The 23565-nt window shown below is 41.6% G+C and overlaps 1 protein-coding gene across 3 annotated transcripts in view; it reads left to right on the top strand.

The window, feature by feature from the left end:
• The window catches only part of LOC109901165 (myeloid zinc finger 1-like), a 29802-nt gene extending 16893 nt beyond the window's left edge, over positions 1-12909 (top strand). The window contains exons 5-7 of one of the 3 annotated variants that reach the window (XM_031836576.1): positions 8868-8979; positions 9654-9775; positions 11294-12909. In XM_031836576.1, coding sequence (XP_031692436.1) covers positions 8868-8979; positions 9654-9775; positions 11294-12088 — 1029 coding nt within the window. In that variant the 3' untranslated portion in view covers positions 12089-12909. Of the gene's footprint in view, positions 1-8867; positions 8980-9653; positions 11049-11293 lie in introns of those variants that run through there. The other 2 variants (XM_020497212.2, XM_031836577.1) reach the window with 2 other exon arrangements.
• The last annotated feature ends 10656 nt before the right edge of the window (positions 12910-23565 follow it).

Below are 23565 nucleotides of genomic sequence, written 5' to 3'. Positions count from 1 at the left end.
CCTCACAAGGCAGCCTGATCTATTTCCGCGAAACCTACGTTTCCTTTTCCAGCGAATGACGGGGATCTGGGCCTGGTCGGATGTCCTTAGTATATCCTTCGCGTCCAACTCATTGAAGAAGAACTCCTCGTCCAATTTGAGGTGAGTAATCCCAATTCTGATGTCCAGAAGCTCTTTTCGGTCATAAGAGATGGTAGCAGCAACATTATGTTTTAAAAAAAGAAATTACGAACAATGTGAACAAACAAGCAAAATAGCATGGTTGGTCAAGAGCCGATAAGACGGCAGCCCTACCCTCCGGCGACATCATGTTTATACTCCCCTTATCACACTGTCAACCTCATCGCAGAGTCATAGGATCAGGAAATTAATCCTTAAGGAGTAATCTCCATCATCCAGCAGACCCAATCTGGAGAGATTTGTATAGAAACAAAAACAAACAAACAACGCAACAATACACTCCTTCATATATCATCCGATACACTTCTACATATCATTCAAGGTGTGTAGACTTCAATCCAAAAACCTCAAAAGATTGGTAATTCCCCCATTTTGACACATGATTCACATAGTGACTGTGTAAAAACAACAACACTACTGGTTAAAAAAGTCAAACTGAATTAGAATCACTACTCATAATAACTCCATGAAGAAAGAAATTGTACCCATAACTTGATTCAAGAAAATAGAAAAATGCCTGCAAACCATGTGGCAAAAACCAACAAAAATGGCCAGGCCTTATTTAATTTGGTAGCTCCTCTTTACCGCCGAATCCGGATACCTATAAAACTGCCGAATTTCACCAACTGCTCTCCCAAGGCCATAGCCTCAGGAAACATTTCAAAGTGAGAGACAATGACTACCCCCATTCTCCTGGAAGAGAAAGTGTCAATTTCTTTACCATTCACCATACTAATATCATAATCAGCAACCCCGATGGTTTTAACTACAAACAAAACATGATTATAATAAGCCCATTTTACTCCCTCAAATCATGAATTGTTTGTTTTAATGTACCCCATTGCGCTTAATTTAGCATGCGCTACCCTTAGACATGGAAACGTGTATCTCGCCACCAAGTCTAACAATTCACTCCCATATTGTATTATATGACTGGTCTCTCTTTTCCATAACCGTGTAAAATTATCCTGGTATTGTTACTAGACCAATGTCCAACGGCATATGTAATAGCTGTTTCGTCTTAAGATTGTTTATGTTAACCTTTTTTTTAACTAGGAAAGTCAGTTAAGAACAAATTCTTATTTACAATGACGGTCTACCCTGGCCAAACCCGGATGACGCTGGGCCAATTGTGTGCCGCCCTATGAGACTCCCAATCACGGCCAGATGTGATTCAGCCTGGATTTGAACCAGGCTGAATCACTCTGAGATGCAGTGCTTTAGACCGCTGCGCCACTTGGGAGCCCTAATACAGTGTTTCATTAAGTGGAATCGATAGCGTCTAAAATAAACAGACCCATAACCCCTTTCCGGTAATCTAAACATTGCAACCTGTTGCATTAATTTGGTATAAATATAAACCTGTTGTTTAACAAATGTAGAACCTTCAAAAAGTTGGTGCTGTCGCATCACCTTAACATCACCTTAATACTTACTTTAATTACTGGACACTTCCACGTAATGGAAACAGATTATAATTTTAAATGACATTACCTTCCTGCTTCATTTTACTGGTGTTACCTAAACTACAAAACCAAGCAACAATAATCAAAGAATGTTTCTCATACCTATACTTCAAATGTCCCACTGCCTGCTCGCTTTCAACCGCAGCTTATCATTTTTACAATTTCAAGGCTCAAACCCTCTACTCATCATTTAACCTTGTATTTAAACCTCAGCTTTTCAAATTACTAAAATATTGCATCATTGGAGTGCTATCAAATAACTCACAAATAACATATTACCACATACTGTCACCCATCGTAAGGTTTAGAAAATAAATTAAACCAAACCATGATTATTCCCTCCTTACTAAAAAAGAAAATGTTTCCACGTAGTATACCCTAACAATACTACTCTATATTTTTAATACAAACCTCTGCTGGATATTCCCTTTCTGCTTCACACTTAGGAAAGGGGGATAACTAGTCAGTTGTACAACTGAATACCTTCAACTGAAATGTGTCTTCTGTATTTAACCCAACCCCTCTGAGTCAGAGAGGTGCGGGGGCTGCCTTAATCGACATCCACGTCTTCGGCACCCGGGGAACAGTGGGTTAACTTGCCTTGCTCAGGGGCAGAATGACAGATTTACTGGCTTAACGCTCTAACCACTTGGCTACCTATTAAACGTCTATTATTTTAAGATTAACCTATAATGCACCAAATGTATAAAATACAACAGCCAATTCTTAATCAGTCCAAACAATTCAAATTCGAAATTCTTACTATCCAATTGACTTACTTACCTTTGTTACCTTCACTAGTGTACATCTCTGTTTCCTTAAACTCAGGAAGTTTGTTCTCTAAACCCCCAAATATGTTATCTCTTGTTTCGCTGGTTATACTTTACCATATAATGCCTTGTGACCCATCTCTACCACATAGTTTACCAATGTGGTGATGTTTGGTGTAAGAGTTTCTTCGTCTTTTTACGCCAGTATTGTATATATTGCCAATTTTAATGTCAGCTAATATCCACTGACCTTGATTCTCACAAGGATTATTCAACCCCAAAATATGCTAAAGGGCAGGGTTGATCCAAGCTCTCTGATTCATAATGCATAATACTTTTCTTGCCTCACAATGCAGTCAATCATCCAAGCTAACTGGCTAAAGTTGGCTAGCAATGCTTACTTCCAGACACAAACAAGAAAATACATCACTCTCCATTTTACTCAGCTGGCAGAGCTGGTTAGGCTTTTTTTCCAAGTTATTCAAAACGTTGGTGACTAACTGTGAAGCTGGCAATAATTTAATTTACATTATTTTCCCTAATGTTTACTGACACCAGCCATATTCAACAGGCAATAGACAAAGCGAATTTACCAAGTACCCCATTTAACAATGTCCATGGAGAACGCACAATGACTAAAGTGGCTTGCGAAAGTATTCACTCCCCTTGGCATTTTTACTATTTTATTGCCTTACAACCTGGAATTAAATTAGATTTTTGGGTGGGTTTGTATCATTTGATTTACACAACATGCCTACCACGTTGACGATGCAAAATATTTTTCCTGGTCAAACAAACAAGAAATAAGATTTTAAAAAGTTAAAAACTTGAGCGTGCCTAACTATTCACCCCGCCAAAGTCAATACTTTGTAGAGCAACCTTTTGCAGTAATTACAGCAAGTCTCTTGGGGTATGTCTCTATAAGCTTGGCACATTTAGCCACTGGGATTTTTGCTCTTTCTTAAAGGCAAAGCTGCTCCAGCTCCTTCAAGTTGGATGGGTTCCGCCGGTGTACAGCAATCTTTAAGTCATACCACAGATTCTCAATTTGACTGAGGTCTGGGCTTTGACTAGGCCATTCCAAGACATTTAAATGTTTCACCTTAAACCACTCAAGTGTTCCTTTAGCAGTATGCTTAGGGTCATTGTCCTGCTGGAAGGTGAACCTCCGTCCCAGTCTCAAATCTCTGGAGGACTGAAACAGGTTTCCCTCAAGAATTTCCCTGTATTTAACGCCATCCATCATTCCTTCAATTCTGACCAGTTTCCCAGTCCCTGCCGTTGAAAAACATCCCCACAGCATGATGCTGCCACCACCATGCCTCATTGTGGGTGATGGTGTTCTCGGGGTGATGAGAAGTGTTGTTTTTTTTTCTTTAAGCAATGGCTTTTTCTGGTCACTCTTCCATAAAGCCCAGCTCTGTGGAGTTTATGGCTTAAAGTGGTCCTATGGACAGATACTCCCATCTTCGCTGTGGAGCTCCTTCAGGGTTATCTTTGGTCTCATTGTTGCCTCTCTGATTAATGCCCTTCTTGCCTGGTCCGTGAGTTTTGGTGGGTGGCCCTCTCTTGGCAGGTTTGTGGTGCCATATTCTTTCCATTTTTTAATTAATAATGGATTTAATGGTGCTCCTTGGGATGTTCAAAGTTTCTGATATTTGCTTATAACCCAACCCTGATCTGTACTTCTCCACAACTTTGTCCCTGACCTGTTTGGAGAGCTCCTTGGTCTTCATGGTGCCGCTTGCTTGGTGGTGCCCCTTGCTTAGTGGTGTTGCAGACTCTTGGGGCTTTCAGAACAGGTGTGAGATCATGTGACACTTAAATAAAGTCCACCTGTGTGCAATCTAACTAATTATGTGACTTCTAAAGGTAATTGGTTGCACCAGATCTTATTTAGGGGCTTCATAGCAAAGAGGGTGAATACATATGTACACACCACTTTTCTGTTTTTAATATGTAAGATTTTTTTAACAAGTTATTTAAAAAGAAATCACTTCACCAATTTGGACTATTTTGTGTATGTCCATTACATGAAATCCAAATAAAAATCCATTTAAATTACAGGTTGTAATGCAACAAAATAGGAAAAATGCCAAGAGGGATGAATACTTTTGCAAGGCACCATATACCATTTAGCTAAGCTAAGAATGACGTGAATAGTCAACAAACGCTGGGCAGTTGAATAGCATATAGTTAATATACTAGCTCGATGCAATGATATACTATGCAGTTCATAAAGATAGCGCAAGCAACACATTTCATACTTAGTTAAAACAAATAATGTATATCTTAAGACCAATAAGCATACTACATACTCAAATGACTTCACAAATAGTACGGTTAGAGCGATTACACTGATATAACGCTAATATCAATACACTGGTGTATTGAGCTAATGATTCTTCTTTTATATCATTGTGCCAAGTCATAATTGCATCCCTGAATTCTCTATTAGATTGGAATTTTCCTGTCAGCAGGGAAATGCTGCTATTTTTTTATATTCGTGCCGAATTGGTAGAATGCCTGTGCTCCTCTAGTAGTGCCTCCATAGCTTGGAAAAATAATTTATTCAATAAATACAGCATCTAATCTCTTACTGTGAAAAACACATTTTCAGGCCTTTTCTCTTTTTAAATTTTTTATTTCACCTTTATTTAACCAGGTAGGCCAGTTGAGAACAAGTTCAACACAAAAGAAAATAAAAATATATTTTTAAATCTATGTACAGTGTGTGCAAATGTAGAAGAGTATGGAGGTAGGCAATAAATAGACCCTAGAGGCGAAAATAATGACAATTTAGCATTAATACTGGAGTGATATATGTGCAGATGATGATGTGCAAGTTGAGATACTGGGTTGTAAATGATGATGTGCAAGTTGAGATACTGGGGTGCAAAAGAGCAAGAGGGTAAGTAATAATATGGGGATGAGGTAGTCGGGTGTGCTATTTACAGATTGGCTATGTACAGTGTACAGTGATCGGTAAGTTGCTCAGACAGCTGATGTTTAAAGTTAGAGAGGGAGATATAAGACTCAGCTTCAGAGATTTTTGCAATTCATTCCAGTCATTGGCAGCAGAGAACTGTAAGGAAAGGTGGCCAAAGTAAGTGTTGACTTTGGGGATGACCAGTGCAATGTACCTGCTGGAGCGCGTGCTACGGGTGAGTGTTGCTATGGTGACCAGTGAGCTGAGATAAGGCGGGGCAATACCTAGCAAATACTTATAGTTGACCTGGAGCCAGTGGGTTTGGCGACAGATATGTAGTGAGGGCCAGCCAACGAGAGCATACAGGTCGCAGTGGTGGGTAGTATATGGGGCTTTGGTGATAAAACGGATGGCACTGTGATAGACTGCATCCAGTTTTCTGAGTAGAGTGTTGAGGGCTATTTTGTAAATGTCAAGGATCGGTAGGATAGTCAGTTTTACGAGGGTATGTTTGGCGGCATGAGTGAAGGAGGCTTTGTTGCGAAATAGGAAGCCAATTCTAGATTAAATTTTGGATTGGAGATGCTTTATGTGATTCTGGAAGGAGTGTTTACAATCTAACCAGACACCTAGGTATTTGTAGTTGTCCACATATTCTAAGTCAGAACCGTCCAGAGTAGTGATGCTAGTCAGGCGGGAGGGTGCAGGCAGCGATGGGTTGTAGAGCATGCACTTAGTTTTTATAGAATTTAAAAGCAGTTGGAAGGAGTGTTGTATGGCGTTGAAGCTCGTTTGGAGGTTTGTTAGCACAGTGTCCAAAGAAGGGCCAGATGTATACAGAATGGTGTCGTCTACGTAGAGGTGGATCAGAGAATCACCAGCAGCTAGAGCGACATCATTGATATATACAGAGAAGAGAGTCGGCCCGAGAAGTGAACCCAGTGACACCCCCATAGAGACTGCTAGAGGTCCGGACAACAGGCCCTCCGATTTGACACACTGAACTCTGAGAAGTAGTTGGTGAACCAAGCGAGGCAGTCATTTGAGAAGCCAAGGCTATTGAGTCTGCCGATAAGAATGCGGTGATTGACAGAGTCGAAAGCCTTGGCCAGGTCGATGAAGACGGCTACACAGTACTGTCTTTTATCGATAGCGATGTATTATCTGAAATGTATTACCTGATGGAAAAATCCCATAAGCGTTTAGACAATCATAATGCTTTAACCATATATTAACAAATGATCCATAAAGAGACCACTCTGAACCTACGTACATCTACGTATGGGTTGTTTAAGTTGCATCTCATTAGATTCCCAATATTAATTGATAAAATCTTAAGTAATCAATTGTACACACATGGTTATTTCGCATTCATTTTTTTCTTCATATCTTCACAGAATCAATATACACTGCTCAAAAAAATAAAGGGAACACTTAAACAACATAATGTAACTCCAAGTCAATCACACTTCTGTGAAATCAAACTGTCCACTTAGGAAGCAACACTGATTGACAATAAATGTCACATGCTGTTGTGCAAATGGAATAGACAACAGGTGGAAATTATAGGCAATTAGCAAGACACCCCCAATAAAGGAGTGGTTCTGCAGGTGGAGACCACAGACCTCTTCTCAGTTCCTATGCTTCCTGGCTGATGTTTTGGTCACTTTTGAATGCTGGCGGTGCTTTCACTCTAGTGGTAGCATGAGACGGAGTCTAAAACCCACACAAGTGGCTCAGGTAGTGCAGCTCATCCAGGATGGCACATCAATGCGAGCTGTGGCAAGAAGGTTTGCTGTGTCTGTCAGCGTAGTGTCCAGAACATGGAGGCGCCACCAGGAGACAGGCCAGTACATCAGGAGACGTGGAGGAGGCCGTAGGAGGGCAACAACCCAGCAGCAGGACCGCTACCTCCGCCTTTGTGCAAGGAGGAGCAGGAGGAGCCCTGCAAAATGACCTCCAGCAGGCCACAAATGTGCATGTGTCTGCTCAAACGGTCAGAAATGAGGGCCCGACGTCCACAGGTGGGGGTTGTGCTTACAGCCCAACACCATGCAGGACGTTTGGCATTTGCCAGAGAACACCAAGATTGGCAAATCGGCCACTGGCGCCCTGTGCTCTTCACAGATGAAAGTAGGTTCACACTGAGCACATGTGACAGACTTGACAGTCTGGAGACGCCGTGGAGAACGTTCTAATGCCTGCAACATCCTCCAGCATGACCGGTTTGGCGGTGGGTCAGTCATGGTGTGGGGTGGCATTTCTTTGGGGGGGCCGCACAGCCCTCCATGTGCTCGCCAGAAGTATCCTGACTGCCATTAGGTACCGAGATGAGATCCTCAGACCCCTTGTGAGACCATATGCTGGTGCGGTTGGCCCTGGGTTCCTCCTAATGCAAGACAATGCTAGACCTCATGTGGCTGGAGTGTGTCAGCAGTTCCTGCAAGAGGAAGGCATTGATGCTATGGACTGGCCCGCCCGTTCCCCAGACCTGAATCCAATTGAGCACATCTGGGACATCATGTCTCGCTCCATCCACCAACTGTCCAGTGGTTGCACCACCGACTGTCCAGGAGTTGGCGGATGCTTTAGTCCAGGTCTGGGAGGAGATCCCTCAGGAGACCATCCGCCACCTCATCAGGAGCATGCCCAGGCGTTGTAGGGAGGTCATACAGGCACGTGAAGGCCACACACACTACTGAGCCTCATTTTGACTTGTTTTAAGGACATTACATCAAAGTTGGATCAGCCTGTAGTGTGGTTTTCCACTTTAATTTTGAGTGTGACTCCAAATCCAGACCTCCATGGGTTGATAAATTTGATTTCCATTGATCATTTTTTTGTGATTTTGTTGTCAGCACATTCAACTATGTAAAGAAAAAAAGTATTTAATAAGAATATTTCATTCATTCAGATATAGGATGTGTTATTTTAGTGTTCCCTTTATTTTTTTGAGCAGTGTACTTATATTGAGATAAAAACAGCTGCATTGAACCTTTAAGTCTGGGACCATGACTTTGAATTATCAAACCATTAAAAGGGTTTGTTTGGGATTTTGCTAATTAAGCTCTTTATCTACTTCCCTAGAGACCGATGAAGTCGTGGAAACCATTTTTACGTCTCTGTGTGTAGGAAGTTAAAGGTAATTTTGCAAGCCAGTGCTAACTAGCTCAGCGTAAACACTGGAAGTATTTGGGTACAGCTAGCATGCTAGGTGTACCCAAAGACTTCCGTTCTTTGCGCTAAGCTAGTTAACATTGGCTCGGCAAATTACCTCAAACTGCCTGCATACTGGACTCAGAGACATAATAATGGTATACACCAGTTCATCTGACTCTGGGGAAGTAGATAAGGGCTTCATTCCCAAAATCCCAAACTATCCTTTTAAAGAATGTCAAGTAAGCAAATCGCCAAACATGTTTGCATAGCAATCCCTCATTGCCGAATTAGAAGATGCTCCATAGCAGGGTGCTCATATCAGATTTCTTGATCCAACATCCTCTCACTCTGTATCTCTTACAGTCAGTAGACATGGAGGATGGGAAGCCTGATCTGCTGATAGTCAAAGAGGAGACAATAGAAGATGGACCAGAGAGCATTGATCTGCTGAGTGAACTAAAGATGGGGGAGCAAGGTAAGGGAGACATACATATACAGAACATAATAGATATACTTCAATGGGAATAGTGATGTATCTACATAAAACTGAGTATATCAAATATTAGGAACACCTTCCTAATATTGAGTTGCACCTCCCCACACTTTTACCCTCAGAACTGCCTCAATTCATCAGGGTATGGACTCGACAAGGTGTCAATCGTTCCACAGGGATGCTGTCCCATGTTGACTCCAATGCATCCCACAGTTGTGTCAAGTTGGCTGGATGTCCTTTGGGTGGTGGACCATTGTTGACATACACGGGAAACTGTTGAGGGTGAAAAAAAAACAGCAGCGATGCAGTTTTTGACACAAACCGTTGAAAGGCACTTACATTACCTGTCTTTGCCCATTCACCCTCTGAATGGCACACACACACAATCCATGTTTCAAGGCTTAAAAAACCTTATTTAACCTGTCTCCTCCCCTTCATTTACAATGATTTGAAGTGGATTTAACAAGTGACATCAATCAGGGATCATAGACTGACCAGTTAAAAACTGTCATGAAAAGAGGTGTTCTTAATGTTTTGTATACTCAGTGTATGTTTATAACAAACATAATGTATAAACTTGATGATTTAATTGACTCAAACTCCATATGTAGAGTTCTCTGCATGTTTGTAAAGTCTTTTGTAACATTTTCCTGAAGGTGATTGGCTAGAGGATAACAGAGGAGACTGGGTGGCCATCTTAGATACCCAGACTGCTGCTGCCAAGGGCCCAGGGGACAACATCACTGAGCAGGCCAGGATCAGAGGCGAGATAGTGGAGGTCAGTGGATGGGACAGCGTCCTCAACTCTGGGCTGGGGAACAACACTGTTAACCACAACCACAACCAGAAACAGACAGTTGAACACAAAACAACATCCAAACTTAGTCTCCATGACAACAGACTGGATGAAACCAGGACGAGGCGTAGATTTGGTCTGCAGGGACAGGGAGGTGTCCATATGAGAACAGACACAGACTCGGCTAGCGATGCTCCGTCCTGCTCCTATAGTTGTGATTCAGAGAGACTGATGGCGCCTCAGGTTAACCCCCTAACAGATGCTGCCTTCAGCCTGTCTTCTATAGGATCTATCAACTGGAACATGGACCCTGCAACAACACAGACACTCCCTGGCCTTCATTCTCCTCACACTCCTCTAATGTTAAACCAGACCTCAGACAATGCCGGTGCCTCAACATTAAATGGCTACACAAGCTCATTAACAAATGACCGTAGTAGAGACAGAATCAGTAAAGGTGGCAGCGCCAAAGAGAAGCGCTTCCAGTGTTCGTTCTGTAGGAAGGCCTTCAGTTTCCCCAAACAGGTGGAGATCCACCAGAGGATGCACACGGGGGAGAAACCGTTCGGCTGCCACCTGTGCCGGGCCAGTTTTTCTCAATCGTCCAGCCTGAATAGGCACCAGAGAGTCCATACAGGGGAGAAACCCTACAGCTGCCCCCAGTGTGAGAAGAGATTCTCCCGCCAGCACCAGCTGAAGGTGCACCTGAAGGTCCACACGGGAGAGAGGCCATTTGCCTGTACACACTGCGGGAAGAGGTTCTTAGAGAGGAGCTACCTCAGGATACACCAGCAGAAAATGCACATGGCCCATGTATAGAGGATAGTGACATATAATGTAGTACAAGTTAGTTTGTTTGTAGTTCATTTGTATTGAGTATAGTGACATGTAATGTAGTTAATTATATTGTTTTTATATGTAGTGTGGAACTGGAGGAGGTGGACTGAGGAAATCATGAGTATGATGAGAGAGTAGATGATATGGTGATGGTGTCTAAAAATGCTTCATTGATGAGTGACAACCTTGTCCTGTTGTTTGATCCTGTGTTTTATAATGAGTGCCTTCATTCATGTTTACTTGACATAAAGTAGTGAAAATGTGTGTAATGTAATGTTGAACCTTTTCCCAAAAATTCTAGTTACCATAGTGAGAAGTTATTCTACTTGTCACGTATCATTTTGTGTAATAAAAGTACTGTACTTCACGTTGTGAGTGTATGACCATCTTGTTGAAATTAAATACAACATTGACTCTGCACTGACTGACTTGGTTATTTTTTTATCATTTCAGGGACTGAGTTTCCCTTGTCACAGTCGAACCAACACATATGGACATTATTTATAATAAACTCCAATGGCTCCATATTTTGGGGTACTTGAATCACAGTGTTAGAAATGGGCTTGACTATGGCTAACATTTGATAATGTCATGTTTCTGTTTGTACAGCAAAGAATGACTTCTATAAACCTGTATATTATCTTCTGTACAATGTGTTTACAGTCTGCAGTCCATGAGGACCTGCTGATAACTGGTGTTCCTGGCGGGAGAGACCGGACCCTTGAGACGGCTGGTCACAAACCCTGGCCCCGGATCAGAACCCTGGATCAGGAGCCGTTGCTCTTCCTTCCCGAGTCTGAACCAGGACCCAACCACGAGGGACAGAGACTCCACCATCACACAAAACACAACCAGTGGACAGGTGGACTGAACAACCTCAGCCCTGGTGGTCATCAGAGAGACAGAGGCTCCAGTCAGGGATCCAGTCCGCAGCCCAGACCCTTCTCTTCACAGTCTCAGTGCAGGGATGGAGCAGGGCCTGGGACTAATAGAGATAGACCCTCCTGTTCCTATGATATGAACAGAGCAGGTCAGCCTGGGCTTCAGCCTTCACAGAGAGTGGTGGGAGATCCCCTTGGGCCTGGGTCTAGCCTTCCACAGCTGCTTAATTGTTACCCCACGAATACAGACAGGGTCAGTATGGGCAGTCACCACAACAGGTACCTAGCCTATAACACAGCACACAATCCCGACAACACCCAAACAATGGCTCCATGTCATGGAGGGCTCTCTGGTGTCATTGGGTCAAAACGTGGGAGCCCAAGCATTGGGACCGACGCCGACAAGCCATACGCCTGCCCTACATGTGGGAAGCGATTCGCTAAGGCGAAATATGTGAAGCAGCACCAGACTGTTCACACCAAGGACAGCTTCAAGTGCAAACTATGTTACAAGAGCTTCTCCTTCCTAAGTAGCCTTATCAGACATAGGAATGTCCACAATAGGGAGAAATCGTAGCTTGAGATGTACACGAGGGATGTCTGGGAACACGATCAAAATAAAAAAACAAGTCCCTCAGTTGAGCATCTGGATATGATCACATTCTCACATGATACAGACTTGTTGTTTGGTGTGCTGGCATAGCCAAAACACTGTCATGTTATTGAAGAGTAACACTATTTCCCCTCTGAATGCTTTTTCTTATGTTCTATTCATAAAACACTTTTATAACACCTTTATAACAAGTCAGGTGAGATGACCCTGAGGTCATGCTTTCATTGGGGAAGAGGTCCAAAAACAACCCCTTACTGTGTCCCTTTCCCCTATTGCCCTCCCATGGCACTGGGTAGTAGGTAGGAGTTCTCCTTAATCAGATATCTTTCATCCTCCCCTCTATCATCTCTCATATCTATTATATGGCTGTAGCAAACATTGCCACTCAATAATTGACTTACTCAGACACTGTTGGCTATATTACACTGATGTACGTCAACTGTTTCTGTTAAGCTTGTGAACACTGGGGATTTTCTTATCTATCATCTATGGTATGGGATCTTTACAAACAGTCCTTTGGCCTCAAGCTGTTTGCAGTAAATGGCCTGAAGGCTCCAGGTCTTGTGATGACGGGTGAAATAAAAAACATGAACGAATGTAACCCTGTACTTGATATTACAACCTGGAGTGTATATCCTTTTAACCCTTTGTTAAATTGTCATTTGAAACAGGCTTGTGTAAATACATGTTTTAAGAGAGAGAGTAAACCTAGGCTAGAACAAGTATAGTTTAATATTTATCTTACTGCTGTGATGTTGATGGAATAAAGTAATTCCTTGATTTTACACTCTATTCTTTCTAACACACTGTTCTTTCTAAATATCACAATAACGAAGCTATATACAGGGGGTAAATAAACAAAAGTTTAAAAAAGTAACACAAGATAATAAGGCTATATACAGGGGGTACCGGTTAGTCCAGGAGTACGGGTTAGTCAAGGTAATTGAGGTAATATGCACATGTAGGTAGGGGTAAAGTGACTATGCATAGATAATACACAGCGAGTAGCAGCAGCGTAAAGAAGGGGGTCAATGCAAATAGTCTGGGTAGCCATTTGATTAAGTGTTCAGCTTGCGAGTAGAAGCTGTTAGGGAGCCTTTTGGACCTAGACATGGCGCTGACAATTTTTAGGGACTTCCTCTGACACCGCCTGGTATAGAGATCCTGGATGGCAGGAAGCTTGGCCCTAGTGAAATATTCCTAAACATGCTTCCTGTTTGCAACAATGCACTAAAGTAATACTGCAAAAAATGTGACAAAGCAATTCACTTTTTGTCCCGTATACAATGTCTTGTTTGGGGCAAATCCAATACAACACATTACTAAGTACCACTCTCCATATTTTCAAGCTTAGTGATGGCTGCATCATGTTATGGGTATGCTTGTAATTGTTATGGATTGGGGGGGGGGGGGGGTTCAGGATAAAACAATTAATGGAATGGAGCTAAGCACAGGCAAAATCCTAAGCGGCGATACAGCCTGACAGAATGCTCTCGATGGTGCATCTGTAGAAGTTCAAAAGGGTCTAAGGGGCCAAGTCAAATTTCTTTAGCCTCCTTTTTTTGAGGAGGCCCTACTTCTTCTGTGGAGGGACCATTTCAGCTCCTCAGTGATGTGCACGCCGAGGATCTTGAGCCTCTCCATTGCGGCCCCTTCTATCTGGATGAAGTGAGAAGAGTGGAAGGAGTAAGTGGTAGAAATGGTAATTGAGCCTGCACCAGTGAATGTTTCTTGGCAATCAAGGGATCATGATAAACAGTGCCTTGACTTTTTCCACATTTTATGTTACAGCCTTATTCTAAAAATGATTAAAAATATATAATTCTCAGCAATCTACACATCAGCAATACCCCATCATGACAAAGCAAAAACAGTATTTTTTTATTTATATGTTTTCTAAAACAAAAGTAACAGAATTACCTTCTTTACATACAGTGGGGCAAAAAAGTATTGTCAGCCACCAATTGTGCAAGTTCTCCCACTTAAAAAGATGAGAGGCCTGTAATTTTCATCATAGGTACACTTCAACTATGACAGACAAAATGAGAAGAAAAAAATCCAGAAAATCACCTTGTAGGATTTTTAATGAATTTATTTGCAAATTATGGTGGAAAATAAGTATAAGTATTTGAGGATGACATGTACGATGAGGATTGTCATCGTACATGTTGTTCCTCCTACTGCTACGAAAAACACAACATTGAAACATGGCACCCCAAGGCATGTAAATCTGTAAGCAGTTGTGACATTAACAAGAAATGTCCAAAATGCCATTGCAATTAAAAAGGGGTTCCATCTACGTAATGCCCCACTTACTAAAAGATTCCGGGTAGTCTATGACAAGAGATTGCATTTCCCTGACGGGACCACCTTGCCCTTTGGTTACTGACTTTATGTTACAAGCCCTGTGTGTCTTAACCCTTAAGATATAATGGATGCTGTAGAAGGTTTTGATCCCAGGTTGCAACTACCATTTTTTTCGGCCTTAATCGCAGACTCATCCAACAGCGGTAAAACTTGTTTTGTAAAAAGCATTTGAGAATTCTGAACATACATTATCTCAGAAACCTGACAATATTGTGTGGTGTTATTCATGTTATCAACCTTTGTATGATGAGTTGTTGAAGAAAATAAAAATCAAGTTTGTTGAAGGAATACCCGCATCACTGTCTGATGAGCTCTTACCTCCTCATAAAATCAATCTGCTTGTTTTGGATTATATGCTTTTTGCTGGAAGTGAACATCCTGAAATAGCACAAGCTTTTACTCAATATACTCATCATTGAAACCTGTCAGTGCTTTCCGTGGTACAAAATGTATTTCACCAAGGCAAAAATAGCCGTACCATTAGTTTGAACGCCAATTACTTGGTTTTGTTCAAAAACCCTAGGAGACAAACTACAAATAAATACTTTAGCTCAGCAGATGGACAGAAATCCTACTTTATGGAAAGCTATGAGGACGCTACCAAAGCACCATTTTCTTATTTAATCGTAGATTTAAAATCAAATACTCCAGAACACCTGAGGCTCAGAACAGGATTGTTTCCGTGGGAGTGGCCGACAGTTTACATTCCAAAATAATAATAAGAATTCTCTGCGTTTAAAAAGAAAACCTACCACTCTTGAGATCCCTAGTTGGGGCTACCCATAAAAAACGTAAGGCAATCTTGGGTCATTGTTCTTCAGATCTCATATTACCACTATGTGAGATTTCTTTGAATCTTCTCAAAGGACGCATTCCACTCACCCTAAAAATAAAAAATAAAAAAGAGACAAAAGACAGCGATCAAACTCTTTGCCAATAAAAGGGCAAGTCTTCAAAAGAAGAGACATACAACAGTCTGGGGTTTTTCTTCTACCTTTACTCAGTATAGTTGTGCCCTTCATCACCTGCCTTATTGCTGCCAGACGTGGGGGTTGAACACAGAGTGTGATGGCAAATCAAATGTACTTAGTGACTCAACAAGAGTTGGAAAGACAAACAACAATTACAGGGTCCTGAAAATATCAGACAAACAGCAGAAAATGATTTGGATATGGCCATGAAGGATATTTTGAACAGGAAAGGATTGAATCCCTATGATAAAAAATACACAAACCTCTTGCAAAGATATTTGGCCTTGGTAAAACAAGGCGAGAGAGAGACCAACCATTTATCGCTTTCCCTACCGGAACCCTTAAAGGATGAAGAGCATAGAAAGACCCATGCCCCTGTAATACCTGGACCAGAGATCTTACAGGTTGAAGATCAAATGCATGTTGAAGATAATGTCATGCATGACATGTTGACACATGTTCCAGCACTTAACAGGAAAAATGTTAGATACATTATGAACAAAATAAAATACTCAAAGGGGGCCGCTACTTGGAATGACAAAGTAGAGTTTATCTTTCAGGGGGATGTTGTCAGGGGTTCTTATATGATGGACTTGCAAATACCACTGCATCCCACAAGACCTCCTGGGTGGCGTCAATTTCTTAAAGCCCGGGCAGTCCTCAACATTCCACTCTTGTGTGTACCAAACTATAAGCTTCGCCAACAGATTCAAACTTTAAAACAAAACCCTTCAAAGAGCTACAGCACTCCTGAAGATGTTCTTGGAACCCCTTCCCTTTTTGAAATGGTTAATAATAACAAATTTATGGATGAGTCCTCACCCCTGAACGCCTCCGGACCTTTTCCTAATCCCGATCTCTCAGGGTGGTTAGACTTTTGATTAAATTCAATTATTATTATTTTTTTTTAATTATACAATTTAACATTTGTGACATTCTTTAAACATTTGACATGAACATACACATTGATTATAGGGTCTTAAAGGACATACTTAAACACTTGATATTTTCTAATAAAACAATCTACGGTGATATCATTACTTAAATCATCAAAATAAAGAGACATAACATCTTCAAAAGAAACTCCACAGGCTCTTTGGCATAGGTAAAATACACAGTGTGGACCACATGTAGTAGAAAGGTTATCTTGTACTTGTTTGATGCTGTAGTAGATCTTTGATCCATTTTTGTTCAAAAACTGTAATAGGGAAATGTGAAAATCTGGGGGGGAAAGTCATAGGAATCAAAAACAGTTGCGATTTTTCTACCTCCTTCGCCATCTTCTAATGTTACAGCTAGCCAGTGTTCACCAGGCATGTGTTTAGGATGGGTGTTGACAACAAACATCACCGGTCGATCCTTCTATTTCTCAAAAGGTAGTTCATCACAAGCTCATACTCCACAAAATTGTTTCCCAATCAAGCGGCTCATGAGACCTTGTAGCTCTTGGGTATTCATGTTTTGCTCAATGATCCTTAATATCTTAATTAATAATAATCCACTAAGACTTGTCTTCGGGCATTCACTTCCAAGATTGAATCAGAGCGTGCATAAACAATCATACTAACTGTACAAGCTAAAGGTGTACGGAAACGCATTTCCAGCCTGAGGTTACCTTGGGACACCACAGACAGATTTCCTGAGGTGTCATCATCCGGTGATAAATTGAAAGCATACAATGTGTACCCTCTGCAAAATCATTTCTGTCAATAGGTAAAGAGAGATCTTTTAGATGCCTCCCTGTAGCCAAGAATAGATTGTAAAATTCTCGCACAGATATGTCGTTATTGAATTGTGGTTGGAATGCCTTAGCAGGGACCTGACATCTGTCCTGACAGAGAGCTACATACTCTGCATTGAAATGCTGAAAATGTATGTTTTTTTTATGTAAGCTGCCTATATTAGAGGCGTGATCAACCAAGCCTATAACGATGTAGCTGTGTAACGGACCTAAAAACAGGTTTTCTTGACTGCAGATTCTACTCCCCACAAGTACGCTGAATGTTTTCATGGTAATTCTTTGAGGGAGTAAAGGGAATTTCCTTTCATCAAAGCCTGTGAATGACCCAGATGAACTGCCGGAGATAGACACTTTTTTTTAACATAAAAAGCGAAGCCCCCAACACTTTTAAACTAAAGTCACCATCTTGGGCAGACATCAGACAAAACTCATCCTTGACCCTTGTTCATTTCATCATTAAAATCAACCGAATTTAAGAGTAAATGTTCTTGAAATAAAATGTGAGAGTGTATAGGACCTACCAGATCTCGAGAGTCTGCACAGTAGTGAGCACGAGCCTCCAGTCCTGGGGTCTATGGCTTCCATAGAAGCTCCTGCAGTATCCTTGCTAAACAGCCCAGAATTGTGTCTTCAGAGTGTCTTCGGAGTAGTCTAGTAAACACTCCAGGATAGCCCTATAAGAATAGGTGGCACTGCTGTGACTGATAAGGCGTTCACCCAAAGTCACATCCACTTAGGAGAAGATGGTCGCCAAGGGGTAATTAATGAGGCTCACCTTAGTATCATTTGCAATATTAGTACCATCTCTTTTGGTCACTTTGAGACGTAAATGTAATAAGGTGTTGTGGAGGTCCAGGTAGTTGACACGATGGCCTGGGATGAAAAACTCTATAGGTCCATTGTCTGTAATGGCAGAGAGTGGGGCTATCTATTGAAAATTGGGTTAAGGGGGCTGTGAAAAGATTGAGCTCTGTCTTTATAGCTTCAGAGGACATGCGGTGTAAAAAAAGCCATGTTGCTTGTTCTTTTAGAAAATGCTTCTGAGTATTCTTTTTGCAGTTTTTGACTTTACGTCGTGTTTGACTTACTGACTTTCTTCTAATGTTTAACCTCCGCTTTTTAAGAGGGGGCCTACGCCTTATACCCAGAGGTATCTTTTTGGTCTTCGAGACAACAGCATAAGACCTGGGCCTTCTTGATGTTCAGGATCTGAGGACACACATGTAGTAATAGCATTAGCCACCACCTCACTTACTATATTTTTGGCTGCTGATTTTAAATGATGTTTGGATATGCTAAGGCCTCTCTTCATAAAATGCTAAAAACCATCCTAAAGAGGTTACGAAATACACCACCTATCCCTGAACCATACATGGTCGGGGTTCCATGATAACCAGGTAATCCATTACCCACTTGATAAACAGTATGATACATATCGGTTAGGATCGAGATGGTGGTTGTGTGCATAACCATTTAAATTGTTTTAATTTTATATATATATATATATATATATATATATATATATATATATATATATATATATATATATACACATGATCCTCTCTACAGTTCTATAGAATCCTTTTTTTAAGCTTAATAGGTTTAGTGGGTTCAGATGTCCTTTTAAAATTAAAATTAAATACAAATCACGGTCCTTATCCTTGATATTATATCAACTATGTGGGTATGTAATCTCACTGTGACCTACTTCCCAGGCCTCTGATAACTCTATAGGCTTTGGAAAATTGATTGTATAATTCAAACCTTTGTTATTCCTATATACACTGCTCAAAAAATAAAGGGAACACTAAAATAACACATCCTAGATCTGAATGAATGAAATATTCTTATTAAATACTTTTTTCTTTACATAGTTGAATGTGCTGACAACAAAATCACACAAAAATGATCAATGGAAATCAAATTTATCAACCCATGGAGGTCTGGATTTGGAGTCACATTCAAAATTAAAGTGGAAAACCACACTACAGGCTGATCCAACTTTGATGTAATGCCCTTAAAACAAGTCAAAATGAGGCTCAGTGGTGTGTGTGGCCTCCACGTGCCTGTATGACCTCCCTACAACGCCTGGGCATGCTCCTGATGAGGTGGCGGATGGTATCTTGAGGGATCTCCTCCCAGACCTGGACTAAAGCATCCGCCAACTCCTGGACAGTCTGTGGTGCAACGTGGCGTTGGTGGATGGAGCGAGACATGATGTTCCAGATGTGCTCAATTGGATTCAGGTCTGGGGAACGGGCGGGCCAGTCCATAGCATCAATGCCTTCCTCTTGCAGGAACTGCTGACACACTCCAGCCACATGAGGTCTAGCATTGTCTTGCATTAGGAGGAACACAGGGCCAACCGCACCAGCATATGGTCTCACAAGGGGTCTGAGGATCTCATCTCGGTACCTAATGGCAATCAGGCTACCTCTGGCGAGCACATGGAGGGCTGTGCGGCCCCACAAAGAAATGCCACCCCACACCATGACTGACCCACCGCCAAACCGGTCATGCTGGAGGATGTTGCAGGCAGCAGAACATTCTCCACGGCGTCTCCTGACTCTGTCACGTCTGTCACATGTGCTCAGTGTGAACCTGCTTTCATCTGTGAAGAGCACAGGGCGCCAGTGGCGAATTTGCCAATCTTGGTGTTCTCTGGCAAATGCCAAACGTCCTGCACGGTGTTGGGCTGTAAGCACAACCCCGACCTGTGGACGTCGGGCCCTCATACCACCCTCAAGGAGTCTGTTTCTGACCGTTTGAGCAGACACATGCACATTTGTGGCCTGCTGGAGGTCATTTTGCAGGGCTCTGGCAGTGCTCCTCCTGCTCCTCCTTGCACAAAGGCAGAGGTAGCGGTCCTGCTGCTGGGTTGTTGCCCTCCTACGGCCTCCTCCACGTCTCCTGATGTACTGGCCTGTCTCCTGGTAGCGCCTCCATGCTCTGGACACTACGCTGACAGACACAGCAAACCTTCTTGCCACAACTCGCATTGATGTCCCATCCTGGATGAGCTGCACTACTTGAGCCACTTGTGTGGGTTGTAGACTCCGTCTCATGCTACCACTAGAGTGAAAGCACCGCCAGCATTCAAAAGTGACCAAAACATCAGCCAGGAAGCATAGGAACTGAGAAGTGGTTCGAAAACACCCCTCAACTTGGATATACGTACCAAGTCACCCATGATGAATTTAAAATCTAACAGACCATACAGATTTTTTAAGATTTAAAGAGTTTTCAGAAGAGACCTCAGAGGGTTTCATACATTAACTCTTATGGTAGCTGTAGTTATAACCTTTACTAAACCTTGAACTATATCTATGGGTGTTGTGAGCCGTAAAGTATTTCTACATCCTCTCCTTCAAAGTCCTGTTAAAGTGTTAAACAACTGAAGCTTTCAAATAAGAACCTGTAGCAAAATGTACGATATTGTGCTTCTTCATGAGTTTCTGAAAAGTATTATTTAAAAAATCCTTACTGCCGTCAGTCTGCACTTTCTTGGGTGCTCCTCCTTCCTTCAAGATAGAGTCAAAGGCCTGGGTCACCTCTGCCCCACTCTTATTTCTTTAAGACCCTTACAAATGCTATTTTAGATAAAATGTCTATAACTGTTAGCATGTATCGATTTCCATCATTTTTATCAGCAAGTGCCTGCATGCCACACAGATCCGCCTGAAACCGGGACATGGGATGAGTAGGAAAAAAACTATATTTAGAGGAAATTGTTTTCGCACCGGTTTATGCAGAGTGTAAGCATCCTGTTCTGCTAGCCAATCATTCACTTGAGCATCGCCTAACCTGCTACCTGTTTCTTCAACTATAGCTCTCTGGAACCTCTCCTTCCCGCCGAAAGACCCTGGGTTAGAGGGGGTATAATAAATGTATTTCATCATCTACTCAGCTACCCTTCTTGCCTCTCTGATGTACAATAACATTATTAAGCCCATTAAAAATAATGAGAACATTTCATATACATACATTCAGACAATTCAGGATACGAAGCAAGATATTAGTACCTGTTTTCTCAATGACCCATGCATGCAACACATGGTATACTTGGTTTACATTTACAGGCTTATATCTCTGAATTTTAAAACACATACATCCGTTATACAAGTATATTAACAACAAAATATGATACATGTTACAATTAAATGATGGTTCAAACAAATAAACTAAAATCTTAGACAAGGATGTTTCTAGTTCTTCAGAATCATCCACAAGACGTGATACCTGTTGTGACCAGTGTAGTCTTCCCCGACTCATGATTTGTTCAATTTTGAACACACGCTCTGCATTAACCCCTGTATTGTTGGATGTGTAGAGCGATACATTGTCCACTTCCTCTCAAAAGAAAAAATGCATTTATTCTCTTTAACATATAAACAATGGGTAACAATTTGCATACTATCTATTTAAAAATAATAATAATGTTACTCGTTTTCTTGGGGTTTATTGGCCCAGAAAGTCACTACATCAGCCACCAAAGCGTCCTTGTATTTGTTGTTGTCCACCAGTGATTTCCTGGTTTCTTTGAGTCTCTCATGGATGAAGATCGCCTCCTTCAGTTCATGTAGGAAAGTATCTGTCACACCATAGACCCATACACCATAGACTCATAGACTCCAGGGCTCTGACCATCGATGTTATAAAACGGCCAGACCACAGTCTTTTCACCAGTTCATCAAAGTGGTTGAAGGAGAAGTACTTGGGTGGGTCATATCAACAAGGATGTCGTCGCTGGCTTGGGTGATTGATCTCACAACCATGGCATTTTTCTCTTATATACTCTCCAATCACCACATCTAAAAGTGCGGCTACAGAGGCCTTGATGGTATCCACAAAAAAATAGTACTGACTACCCTATCAAACACATCCTCATGCTGTGTACATGTCGGAGGTGTCGGGAGGCATAACTGGGGGGAGTAGAAAGGAGGGCTGTGAGGCATAGAGTCCTTCGGGTCTGGTACCCACGACGTATTGGAGTCCTCATATGTTACATGAATATCCATGGTATATGCTGAAATGAAGAACCATAAGAGTTATGGTCACCCATTTTATTGTTGAAGCCTTCCTTGGGGCTCGGGGCATGATTAACGTGACCCTTCTCTGGGTTGCTTTGAATTAACATCCTTAGGATTCATATGTAAAATGCACTGCCGGTGTTGGCTCTGTACAAAGAGAGCATCCACTAATTCAAGCATTTTCAATTCCATTATATCCCAACCTTTACTGTAAAATGTGTGTTTCATTAGCTAGGGATCTCTCGGTTAGTGAATTACATGTTTAAATTTGTTTTGGCATGATTGTATGTCTCATTTCAAGTAACTAGCTGCAGGCTTAAAGAAACATTCTATCATATAATTTGTACAGAAACCCAAATAAATGTAGATAGAAAGATGTGTGCGTCATGTACTTTAGAATGGAGGTTTAAAAACGACAGCAGAATATGCATATTCGCCCATACATATGGCATATCCTTACACATATAGTATACCTTGCAATACAATTTCTCTAAAAACAGTTGTACAATCTGCTCTTCAATAAGAAAACCAGAGTTTGATTTCTATACCAGATGAGTTCTCAAATAGCAGGTGCCCAATATCATGGTGGACATGCATAATGTTGGATGCATTGGAATATAAGGTATGGCGAATGATACAGAGGCTGTAGGATTATACAAAAAGCAGTTGGGAAATGAATGTTTGAGTTTTAAACACTAAATGTTCAGTGAATGTGAGTATAATTAGGTGGTTTACATGATTAACTTTCCTAACCTTCTAAAAGTTGACGGTGACATGCTTTTCATAATGTACACTTCATGCGTATACATTTGAACAAAGAACACCATAAAGTGCTTATTTTTTATTTATCTTGAAGAACAATCTGGCCATAATGGCCATGTACTCATCTCCACCCAGCACACCCAGAAGAGGACTGGCCACCCCTCAGAGCCTGGTTCCTCTCTAGGTTCCTACCATTCCAGGGAGTTTTCTTAGCCACCGTGCTTCTACATCTGCATTGTTTGCTGTTTGTGGAGTGTTAGGCTGGGTTTCTGTATAAGCACTTTGTGACATCTGCTGATGTAAAAAGGGCTTTATAAATAAATGTGATTCATTGATTGATTATTGAGTACAGAGACAAATAGCAAAGGTACTTCAGGCACTATTTGGAGTATGTAAATATAGTGTAACCTACCAATCAATGTATATCAAGTGCAGTGGAGGGCACAATCGTACAATGTTGTAGTCCAGATATGAGAGCTTTACCATCTATGCCAAAAGCCTGGGCCTCTGACGGAGACTGTAGAACTGTTATCGCCGCATTCTTCAGTATTACCCCTTCTTTCTAGGCGC

The sequence above is a fragment of the Oncorhynchus kisutch genome, linkage group LG12 (genome assembly GCF_002021735.2).
Source record: "Oncorhynchus kisutch isolate 150728-3 linkage group LG12, Okis_V2, whole genome shotgun sequence".
In the NCBI taxonomy this organism is placed as follows: domain Eukaryota; kingdom Metazoa; phylum Chordata; class Actinopteri; order Salmoniformes; family Salmonidae; genus Oncorhynchus; species Oncorhynchus kisutch.
Note: the sequence above shows the minus strand (reverse complement) of the source record. Positions and strands in the feature narration are given on the sequence as shown.